This window comes from Pipra filicauda, unplaced genomic scaffold (genome assembly GCF_003945595.2).
Source record: "Pipra filicauda isolate LSUMZ 115617 unplaced genomic scaffold, ASM394559v2 scaffold201_size1378038_pilon, whole genome shotgun sequence".
Lineage (NCBI taxonomy): Eukaryota > Metazoa > Chordata > Aves > Passeriformes > Pipridae > Pipra > Pipra filicauda.
In genome coordinates this window covers 837680-849965 of record NW_024104312.1, presented here as the reverse complement: position 1 = coordinate 849965, position 12286 = coordinate 837680, and the positions used below count along the sequence as shown (strand labels likewise).

Below are 12286 nucleotides of genomic sequence, written 5' to 3'. Positions count from 1 at the left end.
CTTAGTATTTACATCAGATCTCCGGTTGGTTGTCATTCAGCCAAGCTATAAATATTTAGCTCATTTAATCTCCCAGTAGTGTTGGTCCCTCAGCGTTTGTATTGGCTTTGCCTGAAAGCCCTCCATTATGCAGGCAGCTTTCTCCTGATAAGATGTCCTGCACATTGGGACTGGAATAGGATTGGAAAGTGAGTGTTGAATTTAGCTAATAGCCATCCCATCCCTCATCTCTAACTCAGTGGCTCCTGCATTTTGCAATTTACTTTCAATTTTATCTTTTTACAGTCTCCTGTCTCTCTTCTATCCCCTGGGTGTTGCTCCTACTCAGGTGGTCTCATCACATGGACCAGGCACTCTTTTGTTAGAGGGACAGTTAAAGGCTGCAGTCCTTTTCTTTAGCCATCCCAGGATGGGAAAGTGAGCTGGTGCCCCCTTAGCTACCCTGGTGTCAGAAGAGAAGAGAGAATGACAAGAGGCGTATTACAGGGGGACTGCATCCCCCCACTGTGGAAATGAGGAGGGAATGAGGCAGCTTGGTTTTATTTCCTGTGCAGCTGTGCTGCAGTCCTGGCCATTTAAATAAAAATAATCATCTCAGAACAGCAGATCTGTAAGCAGGACTATGACAAGATGCAGAGAGGGGAGGGAAGGCCACAGTCTCATGAAAACACTGACATTTTGCAGACCCTACAGGGACTGGGGAAAGAACTGTTCTGGCCAAAGAACAAGTTTACGTCCTTGAAGCCAGCCAGAGTCCCCATAGCTTGACAATATAATGATCAATTTGTGTGAACACAATGTCTCTGGGAAGAAGCAAGATTATGACTTATATGACTACCGGTGCTCTTTGATCCCTAATGAGGAGACCAAGTATAATCACCCCAGATCTTCAAGGAAGACAGTGTCTGAGGAGGAGTCAGCAGCATAAGGAGTAGGAGAACTACGGACCCTGTGAGCCAGGCAGGAGGTAATGCTGTGTCCCCACATCCAGGGGCACTATTGTGAGAACCACCTCTGTTCCTGAGGGACATCTCTAGGTGCCCAGATTCAGCAGCCAGGTTTAGAGAATTGTTTCTCATGCCAGAGATCCTGATAGCTGTATGTCTTTAATGTTTGCTGGCCATAGGTGAGCACTGGGAAGCATCAGGGCTGCTGAGGTGTAATAGTAGTGCTGTGAGGAAGAAGAGTGTATTTATGCACATGCACGAGGGGTTGCATTTTCAGAGGATTTACTGCCATTTTTTATGTTACCTTAGCATGTAGATCCATTGGATTACTGTTCACTACAGTAAGTACTTCAGATTGCTCTTACTCATCACAGCATTTCAGCACACTCCTGCCTTGTTGCACGCACTGATGACTCACAGATTTCAATGAGATTTTTTGCATTTATGGCTGGATAAGGCTAGAGTAGTAAATTGTGGTACTACATCTATAAAATGAACCTTCAAAATGCAGTGTGGCAGGTTGGCAGGAATCTGGGTTTTAGTCTTACAACACTGGATTAGGTAATGTCTACCCTTCTCTCTAGCTTCAGCTGTGTTATAAACAACCAGGATGCATTATAATGTCCAGCTCCCACAGTACTATTAGGGTCTCGCCAAGTCACCTTCAGCGTCTGATCTGGGGCTTGGCTTGGCTTCCCTCTTTCACAGAACTAAAGGTGCAGAAGGGACCTCAGATGATCACCTGCACAAGTCTCACACCCCAAAGAGGAGACATTTCTTTAGTCTGCTCTGAAAGAGTACAGAGATTTCCCATCTCTGGGAAATTTTTGTGGTATGCCATCCTTACTGTTAGAAAATATAGGAAATTTTCAAAGGAACCTTTTCTGCTATAATTTAAGCCCATTATTTCTTACAGTATTGTACTAATAATATTAGTGAGAAATGCCTATTAGCAGCCTTTCATATATTTAAAGAGATTGTGCTTTTTCAGCTTCTTCAACTTTAAGACAAAATGGTGTTCAGCTTGTAGGCAACTTCTTCCAGCTGTGTAACAGCTAATGAATGAAAGTGAACCTCTGTACTGCAGGCATGGATTCATTATGCATGAGTCTACACCTCTACTGGAAAAATATCAATGCTCTTCTAACTGAAAAAGGTGGAAAACCACATAAGCAATTGTTGCATGTTTTTCTCATCAGTTGATTATGTTTTCTCTGAATGTTCCTTTTATTTTTCTTTGGACTCTCTCCAGCTCCTTGCTATTTTTCTTCAAATGCAGTGCCCAAGCCTGGACAGAGTTAGAATTAACCATGATCCTGACAAATTGGAGGTGTAATCTGAAAAAAATCTTAGATTCATGAGAGATGAGTGCCTACATGTCATCTATGGAGTCTATAAATTTATGAATACTCTACTTAAATAGGATGGAGAATAAGTGATGAGAACAAGTGACTTGATGGCAGTTCTGCAGAATAGGGTTGGGAGTTACAACAAAGCACATTATGAGTCCACAGTGTCATGGGTTTGCAGTGTTAGCAAATATTACAGTGATTTGAAGATATGGAAGTAAGTACCATCTGCAAATATCTGTAAGATGCATGAGGGAATTCCTTCTGCTCTGTTCAGCAGTGAGAAGACCTCAGCTAAAACAGCGTCCACTTTTGGGAGACTACAGCAAAAAAGTGCTTTCAGCACTTCAGCTGACAGTTTTTTCCTCTGTTAAGCAGAAGAAAAACACTTTTCTGAGTCTGTCTCTCACTAGTAATGTACTTAGAATAACTTCTTGTTACTTCTTGTTTTCTGCTTTAACCTTTCTGATTTTATCCCTACATGTTTGTGCTGGTGTGCTTGACCTCAGCATGCTGGTCTTGTTTCCTGTGGCTACATTCACCAAAGATCTAATGATTTAGCAATGTTGGTTTCTAGCTGTACTTTCAGTCTGTTCTTCAAAATAGGACAGTTTGCCTTTGTGTCCTTAGTATTTTTTAAGGAAACACTCGGTCTTTTAAACTCCTTTATCCAGCCTCCCAGGAGACCTCACTTGCCAGTTCTCTCAATTAACCAGAGTCTGAAATACAATTCCTCCCTTCTAACCCAAGAATAGCTAAGACTGTCTTGAAACCCTCTTCCTTACCTCTCTGTCATTGCAATCTGTTCTAGCATCGCAGAACCTGTGTTTGCCTTCCAGTTTCCAGAGATGGACGTCCTCCTAGGAAAACAAACCAAAAACATAACCTGAACATGAAAATAGACTCCTGCCCCATCCTCACGCATACTGTAGTCCTCATTCTTGACTCTGTGCTTGTACAGGAGGGGATGAGGTGAGGTTCTTCCTCCCAGAAGCCTTTCCAAATCCTTCCTGAACAACACTCCATACAGGATACGTTGTTCAAACTCATGAAAAGCTGAATGAGGAGTTAGACAGGGAAACCTCCAAGGAATCCTGAGCACACATCAGGCTCTGTGAGTACTTTCTTTCTTTATAAATCAAACCTAGGGGGAGCTGAAATGTGTGTAGAAGATCTCCAGATAATCACCCTTGTGTTCAGCAATGGGTAGCATCCTCCATCCATGGAAGACCAACTCTCCAGGCAAATATTTGCCTGAGCAGCTTCACAAATGTCAGCTCTGATATTCTATGTCTATGCAAATTTGATTTCAATTGCACCGATGTTGCAGAATATATGATCATGCTGTCTTTTCACTGACTTTTCACTGACCTGTCTGTGGCTCACTGTGTTTGGGCTTAGAGAATTTCTACTTGTAAAATTGCCGGAGTTTCATTAGTTTCAGCCGATGGCTAATTTCCAAAAAAGGTACTGTTTCTGGCAAGTCCTGGGTTTCACCATCATCCATTGGGGTGAAAATTTTTCTTTTCCTGACCTTAGGCCCAAGGCAGACCTTGAACAGCCTGCTGCGACAACACTGTACAGATAACCCTTCCTTAGTGTACAAACTAGGACAAATGAACAAGCTGACAGGACACATTCAGGGAGCATCTCCATGCATAAGATTTAGGTAGAGATTTATGATGGGAATACAAGGTTTGATCCAACATTTCAATGTGAGATTGTGGGAGCCCTTGCTTCCAATTCTCTCACCTTTTCAACATGATGTGCAAAAGAGACTCTGAACTTGCAAAACTATGTTCACAGTGGGAATACTGATGTCCTCATAGACTATAAACTTGGATCATTATCGCCAACTACCTAAGATTCCCCTTTACTCTGATGAGAGACACCCTGGAGTGCTTTTTTCTATTTCTCTTCTAAAGGGGTATGTATAGTTGCTGTGAAATTTAAATTTTCTTTTTAACCATATTTGAAGGAGTGGAGGGGGTGGCAAAGGAGCATTTACTGTGTTGATTACTGTGTTGCATAACTATGTGTTTCCATATCTCTTGCCCCTTGTTGCCTTGTTGTCTTCACTCAACATCCGTTTTGCTGTCCTACTTTCTAAGCAGAAGAATGGATTTCTTCTCAAGCTTTGAATGTTATGAGCCCTTTGATGGCCTGTAAGATCAGTGTTCAACCCTCAGACTCTTTCTCTTCTGACATGGGATTTTTAGGATTATGTTTTTCAGCTCTGCAATGGGAAGGACCACTCTTTGCTAACATTTATTTTTAACTGAAAATTGCCCTGCAGTAGCAGATGGCATCCAGAATCCCATTAGTACTGACGGGAACTCCTGGAGTCTGATTAGCAATAAGATAATTTGACATCAGTGTTTAGAAAATGTACCTGGGATACCAAATGTAAGCAGCTGTGTTGTCCCTAAGAAAATGAAATCACAGCTAGACAGTTTTACAAGGAAATTTGACATTGCAAAGCTCCCAAAATAAGAACTCTGCTCTAGCCATTGGGCTGATTTGTTTGATTTGTTTATGCCTTCTGATCCCCAGTCAATATTGGGCATAAGACATAAAATATATCTCTCTGCTGTATTCCTAACTTTCTTGTAAGGGAACTGTGCCATTTTGAAACTGAAAAGTTTTATTTGAAGCCCACTGAATCAGTCACCAAATTCCTACACCACAACCTCTGTCAAGATCATTCCCTTCCAAGCATGTCTGAGCAGTTCAGGTGTCAACTGTGCCCCCAAACTGAAAGAATCACAGAATATTCTGAGTTGGAAAGGACCCACAAGGATCATCAAGTCCAACTCTTAGCCCTGTACAGGACCATCCCCAAGAGTCACACCACGTGCCTGAGAGCATTGTCCAAATGCTTCTTGAACTCTGTCAGGCTTGGTGCTGTGACCGAGGGGTGCTTCCCAGGGTTCCCTGGGGAGCCTGTTCCTGTGCCCAACCACCCTCTGGGTTAAGAGCATTTTTTCTAATATCCAGCCTAAACCTCCCCTGAAACAACTTCAGGCCATTCCTTTAGGTCCTGTCACTGGTCACCACAGAGAAGAGATCAGTGTCTGCCCCTCCAGTTCCTCTCACGAGGAAGCTCTGGACTGCAATGAGGTCTCCCCTCAGTCTCCTCCAAGCTGAACAGACCAAGTGACCTCAGCTTCTTTTCATATGGCTTCTTTTCTATTTCCCTTTTTCTATTGTATGAAGTGAAAAAGGAGACTGAAGACAAAAATCTTTCCCTCAGAATGTCCTGCTTCAAACCCCATTTTTCTCAGGGAATGAAAGTCAAAGTGCTTCCAACCATCCTAAACATCAGGGGGCCACACAGTGTACGGTATCCTAAAGGAGAGGACTCTAGGCTCTTAGAGATCTGTTGATCAAACAGATTTGTGACCAAGACACCTTCAGCATTGTTTAGGATAAGTGGATAAACTAGCAGATCAAGAGCTGTTGGTGTCCTATACTCGCCATGTCTAACCTGGGCCACTTCAGTCTGTAAGTAGCTCTAGTTTAGGCACAGTTGATGTGGTATCTCCTGCAGAGCACACTGAACTGAATTGTAGGTGACAAGGTCAGAAGTCACACTCATGAAACTAGAAAGGAAGGGTGTTACCCTTTTACTAAGAGCTGGTGGCAAGATTATCCCATACCTTCAAGTCAGCAGCTGCTTGCTTAATTCAAAGTGAACAACATTTCATGAGTCTTAACTGGAAACGACCCCCTGTTTTTCCCCAGTTCAAGTGAGAGTGGAAGCATAATTTCTGCCCCAGTTTCCCCTGCAACGTGAGCCATATTCATGTTGTCTCTTCACCCATATTATGATGGCAGTCAAATACATCTGGTGGAATTTTAGACATGTATCACATGCTGCTTATCTGCTGTTTTGAGACTGGCCCAAGGCATGGGCTAAGTAGGTGTTTGTTAGCAGTGTAAATCTGGAGTCACTGCACTGAAGTCAATGGGAAACTGAACTGAAGCCTTGGGTCATGGGCTGGAAGGAAGTGCATTGGACATCTGGGGCAGAGAGGAATGCATGAGTCACCCTGCAGCATCCTCCCTCTGGCAGATGCTTGGTGCAAAAGTAAACATATTCTGGAGAATTTCAGTACAGTCTTTTCTCAGAAGGAAAGGGGCTTTTAAAGTCTATATGTGTGGGTGAAGGTATCAAAATATTGGATAGATTCCATGGCTCACAGATCAAAGAAAGTAACTTAGTATGACGCTACTGCAGATGCTGAAATTGCCTTTAAGGCTGAGATTTGCTAGCATGACTAATGATTTTGAGTCTTCTATTTGGGACACCAGTGAGAGCTCTGGTATTTTGGATGCTTTCACCTCTGTCCTTGGACATAGTATGGACTTATTTATACCATAGAAACAACCTTCTATTTTGTCTGATGCTGGGATAGAAGGAACAGTCCCTGATGGGACTGACTGTACCCCTCTCCCAAGCTCACATCCATAAACGGCTCTCTCAGTGCAAGTCAACCTTCTGGGTTAACAAGTCACTGGATGAATTTTGCTGTTTGCTTTCTTTGCTAATAAGCTTCATTTCTCATTAAGGTGTTTTCTGTTCATGACTGTTTTCATATGAAAATGTTTTCCCTTTAGCAAACAATTGTTTGCACAGCTATACTCCCAAGTGGGATTAGCTCTTAGTGTGACTGCTTTCTTTCCTCAATCATCTGGTATTATTTCTGATCCCTGTATGGAGGAGTGCATGATGAGTGAATAATAAGTGAGGAGAGAATATGGTCAGGCTAACTGGGCCTTTGTTTCAGCTAGAGGCAGCTGGGGAGCGGGCTCTGGAGCCAAGGCTGGGTGTGTTGGCAGGAATAGGGAATTTTAATTGATATTTTAAACCTTCTTTCCTTTAGCCAGTTTGAACTGGACTCCCTGAGATGTTAATGTAATATTAGGCAACTGTGCTATTGTTGACCTGATCAGATTAAAAATAAATTTTCTCTCATTGAGATCACATGAAGTAGGTGAGTGTCCTACAAGTCCTTCCCATGAAGAATGTGACTCAGTCATTATCTAGTTTTCTTAAATACCTCTGTGCTAGGAATCCAATTGGGAATCTTAGGCAGTTATAGCTGAAAAATATGTGATTATGTACATTTGATGATCTTGTTTAACTACATTTCAGCAGAACTATGGCCTGGAGGTTTGTAAACATGGACCCAAAATTCACAGTGTTGTGGGTGTTAGGTAACATATGCAATTTATCTGGCAACCTGAAGAATGTATTGCTGGAGATGACTACTTGTCCAGAATTTTGTGGCTGGATAAGGAGCTTCTGGAGAAGCCGTGCTATGTGGCTTTTCTTATCTACTGGTTTGCAGTAAGAAGAAACAGGTGTCTTACTGACTCATGTGGTTACATCTCTAAGTCAGCTTGGTGACTACTGAAGTTTGGTTAAATGCTTTTTAATACTTTTAAGCATACCAGCATTGAGGATTGCCTTCCTGCCACCCACCTCACTACCCCACAGGGCAGGGAGGAGCTTTGGGGCACCCACAGAAATGTCTCACCTCCTTTCCCTCCTTTGCATGCCTCAAGGAGTACACATGCAACACTCCCAAATAAACCCCACATGCTAGCCCGTCTGAGGCCGTTCGTACCCAGTGCCGTGAGCTCCTCAGGTCCTCATGTGATTGTGGGACTGTGATCTCCAGCTGGGCAGAGGGTGGGGTGTTGCTATGGGCTGGAGGATGGGGTGTTGCTATGGGTTGGACACTATAGGACTCCATGAGTTGCAGCTGGCTAAATCTTTTTTATTCCCTCCCCTCCAAGTGGGAAGAGGGTGGGTTCAGGTCCCACTAGAGGGTATTTGGAGCTGGAGGATTTTGCTGGGAAAGAGGAGCCCTTCAACAACAGGATGGAGAGGTAATGGCAGAACATAGTCATTATATTGGGAACTAACTGAGTCTTAGAAACAGGTAGGCAGAGAATTACATTCCAGATACAATGAGCTGATGGTGAGTAAGGGAGAAGATGATCAGGGGATGAGGAATCTGGGTTCAGAGGTGTGAAGAGAACAGCAGGGCTATTCTTCAAGGACATTAAGTCAGCTTCCTACTCCTGCCCAGAGCAGACACTGACTCAGCCACATCCACAGCGCTGTCTCCTCCCCGTCTCGCTCTGGCGCAGCCATGCACTCACATGTAAGCCTTGTAGTTGCTGCCAATTTTCTGGATTCGGATGTCATACTTGGAGTCAATGAATGGCTCGGTGGTGGCATAGGTTTTTGCCATGGCTACTATGCTGGCCATGTCCCGGAAGTCGTGCTGGTTCTCAACTTTGACCTTGATTATCAAAATCCAGTGAAAAAGAGACAAGAGCAAAAAGAACAGGAATACTTTGTGAGCAGAAGTCATCTCCACACCTGAATAGCACAATGTCAGCTTAACCCCGCACAGACAGAGCTGAGGACAGAGCAGGGACCCTGTGATTTAAAGAGAGAAGTTCCCCAGACCAACCAAACCCAGAGCAAATCAATCCCATTCTCCTTCCTCGTGCACCAGCCCTGGTAAACCCGGTAATAGGGAGGCAGCTAGAGCTTTACCCAAATGGCTCTTGTTAATGCACATTGCTTCCATGTTGCTTCAGAAAAATATTTGATCTCTTAAGGGGCATTACTTCCTTCAAATGTTGAAACTGCTATTTCCCATGTTGGGATGGATGAAAATGGAGTATTTTAGGTGGTCAGGAAATAGAAATCAATGCCAGGAAATCAACATGAAAGCTGATTGTCTGCCAGCCTGAGGCACCAGGTCCCTGGCATTTCACATTATCCCCCTCTAGGCTTTCTTTAAGAAGTGGTGCAGGTCTCCAAACTGGACACAAGCTCTGAAGGAAAAAGGATGTCTCTGGGAAAGCTTGTGACACTTGGGGAGATTTGTGTGAGTGTGAGGCCATGGGCATGTGTGTGGGACAGCTGGTTGGATGCTAGACTTGATTTAGACTAGGAAATGAGAGGGTAGTTGCCTATGAGCTGGAGTTTTTCTGAGAAGATGGCTTTTCACAGATCTGTATTCAGTTATGAGAAATGCTCTGTATCTGACCCCAAAAAAATAATAACCCCCCAAAAAAAAACAAAAAAAGGAAAGGAAGAAGGACCAAAACATTAGAAATTCTAATTATATGATCAAATCTCTACAGAAGCTCATTGATTTGGGAAAGCAAAACTGAACAAGCAGGTAACAAAAACATAATGGATAACTTCACCTCACTCATATCTTTAACCCTGGACTTTAGTGTATTGGCAAAAATTTGTTTGGTGCATCAGTAAAATCTACACAAGTTCTTGCTCCTTAGGGCTGGACAGATGCAGAAAGGATGGAATAATTTTTGCAAAAAGACCAAGACTGGGTAAAAAAGGGTTAGCAATGAGTGACTTTCTTTACATTATTACATATACTTTGTATTTTGGTAATGCTTTGAGACTGCAGCTGGGGACTGCAACCCTGCTTTGCTAAGTGTCCATTCACTCATGACAATGAATCAGTCTCTGCCCTAGATGAGTTTCCCAGTTGTGTCAGTGTGTGTTAAAGGAGGGTGATGCCAGACTGTGTGGATACAGCTGAAGGAAACATGTGCAGTGGTATTTGGTGTTTCTTCGCAAAGAACAAACAAGTGATTTTACGTATCTGCCTTCAACCATGAGAGGGCAGGAGCCATCCTCACTAGAGAACAGAGGACAAGCCTGTTGCTAACCTGTTTTACTCTGTTTAGAAAGTTTTGTAAATGCCAGCTTACACATAGGCCAAGGATTCAGTCACATCTTGGTGCAGAAAAACTCTTAAAAACTGAACAGTTTTGGGGAAGGTAAAAAGTACAACTAGTTTGACCAATAACCATTTCTAGATGCCTGAATAAAAAAAAAGACCTGGTCTTTGCTTCTCCTTATGCTAACTGCAATACCCTGAGTCCTCCTCCCTCTTGCTGTGGTGAGGGCTGTGCTCTCACTATTCAGGAACTGCCTAGGAAAGGAGTAGAGGAATATGACAGTCATGTAAGGGGTGGGAGGGTACCAAAAAAACCCCCACCACCAAACACAAAGGGGATATGTAAAAGCAACCATCATAAGGCATCCAGAACGAGCAGCCTTGCTCTAGGCTGTTTTGCCTTCTCTATCTGAGTGGGGATGTTGGTGGTGTGGCAGGGCAGGGTGAGGTGGCAGGAATCCCCCAGAGGCAGTGGGAAGAGGGAACCCACAGCCTGGGCTTGCAAAATACCAGGCTGTGTTGGAGCTGGTTATTTTTGTAGCACAGATAAGAGCTGCCCTGGGCTGAATGACATCAAGTAGAAGTCCCACCCAGATGAGATGATTGCAGGAGGGACTGCATGGGCAGGAGGCACTGACACGGTGTTACAACATATTCTCCCGGACCCTTTTGGCAATGAGAAAATACAAAAGCAATTATATAATGACCTACTTGGAACAAGGACACTTTTGGGATCTAAAACAAAGTGTTATGCTTGTACAACAGATGTCTTTGGGCCTCAACTGAAATGTTTGCATCCTCAGCCCAGGAACATTTGTCCCAGAGGCAGAGGAAGGGATGCAACTTCCCTCTCCAAACTGGAATTAGATGATATTATTTCTAGAAAGGAGCTCATCTTGTTAAATGGAATTTTTCCTCAAAAATACAGCAGCTAAAGAAAGGAAGGGTCCCTTTCTTCCTTCTCTCCATCACCCCTTCCTTATGGGGAGAGAGGAAGAGCACTTGAAAGTGTTTTCTTGAATGGGCCTGAGGATTTTTGACTGGGTTAACAAAGAGGGGGGGACTCACCAAGGACACAAAATAAAAAATTAAAAACAAAGAAGACGGCTCCCACAGTACTATACCACTGCGCAGTCCTCAGGAAACAGCTCTGACATCTTCCCTGGCCTGTGCCAGAGCAATTCCCATGGAGTTTTCAGAGAAAGAAACTCACAGTGGTCCCCTTTTAGGAGATACAGTCTTACTTCCCACCAGGCATCAAAATAATCACCACACCAAAGCTGAAATCTGAGCCACCATTTGTTAATTGTTAGAACCAGCCAAATTTGACAAAATAACAGCCGTGTCCTGGGTTAACGCTGGTTTAGTCCAGGGTACGGTTATTACTTCATAAACAGGAAGCACTCAAGTTACAGTCAAATTAGATTTATTTTCTTGCCTTATCTATCAAGTCCACCATTTTATTAGCTTTCTACTTTTAAATTTTGTATAATTCATTTCCTCCTGCCTTGTAACCCTTTTAGATGTCAATAAAATATCCATTCTCTTAACAGGAGAAAAAATCCCAGACATAACCAAAGCCAGTGTGTACACAGTGTGACACCAGAGGGCATTATTTAAGAAGAGGCTATTAAAAATCATTCCAGAGCAAAGTTACCAATTTAGCTAATAAGAGACAAATCTGTCTTTTAAAATGGCAGGTTGGCCAATACATGAAACTGATAAAAAAAGTTGGAAAGAGATCAGCACGAAGGCATTTCTCTCTCTCTCTCTCTCTCTCTCTCTTTTACTTTGCAATCTTCTTAGGATAAATGCTATATCCCATTAGCTGCATAGAGGAGTGCAAACAGCAAGTGCAAACACAGCCCCTGCCCTGGCAGCCTGTTTGCTTAGCTGTGCTGGCTGTTTGAGCAGCAATAGACTCATTCTGGAGCCATAAGTTGCTGTTTGCTGTAGTGTTTTAGTGACCTGTTGTGAAGAGTTTGGGCCAGTGTGTTGACAAATGCCTTTTCTGAGTAAGAAAGCTCCCTGGGATAGTTCCTGCTTCCCTTCTGGCTCTCTTCTCTAACCCAGACACTGGCCAAACCCTAGCATGTTTCCTGTTGCTGCACTGCAAAGGGGAATCTGGCTGGATCTCTGGGGACAAGCTCACACAGAGGTGATCATCCCTTTGCCCCGTGGTGGCATCTTGGAAGCTGATACTACATGACCTGCTGGTGCCTGTTCCCATCCTCAGCCTGCCCAAGAAACA

General features: G+C 43.4%; 1 protein-coding gene across 2 annotated transcripts in view; it reads right to left on the bottom strand.

Moving 5' to 3' along the window:
- Nucleotides 1–12286, bottom strand: part of SYN3 (synapsin III) — a 206236-nt gene that overhangs the window by 20484 nt on the left and 173466 nt on the right. For both annotated transcript variants that reach the window (XM_027715078.2, XM_027715080.2), the window contains exons 9-10: nt 8471–8613; nt 3082–3156 (exon numbers count right to left, since the gene is read on the bottom strand). In XM_027715078.2, the coding sequence (XP_027570879.1) occupies nt 3082–3156; nt 8471–8613 (218 nt within the window). The remainder of the gene's footprint in view (nt 1–3081; nt 3157–8470; nt 8614–12286) is intronic.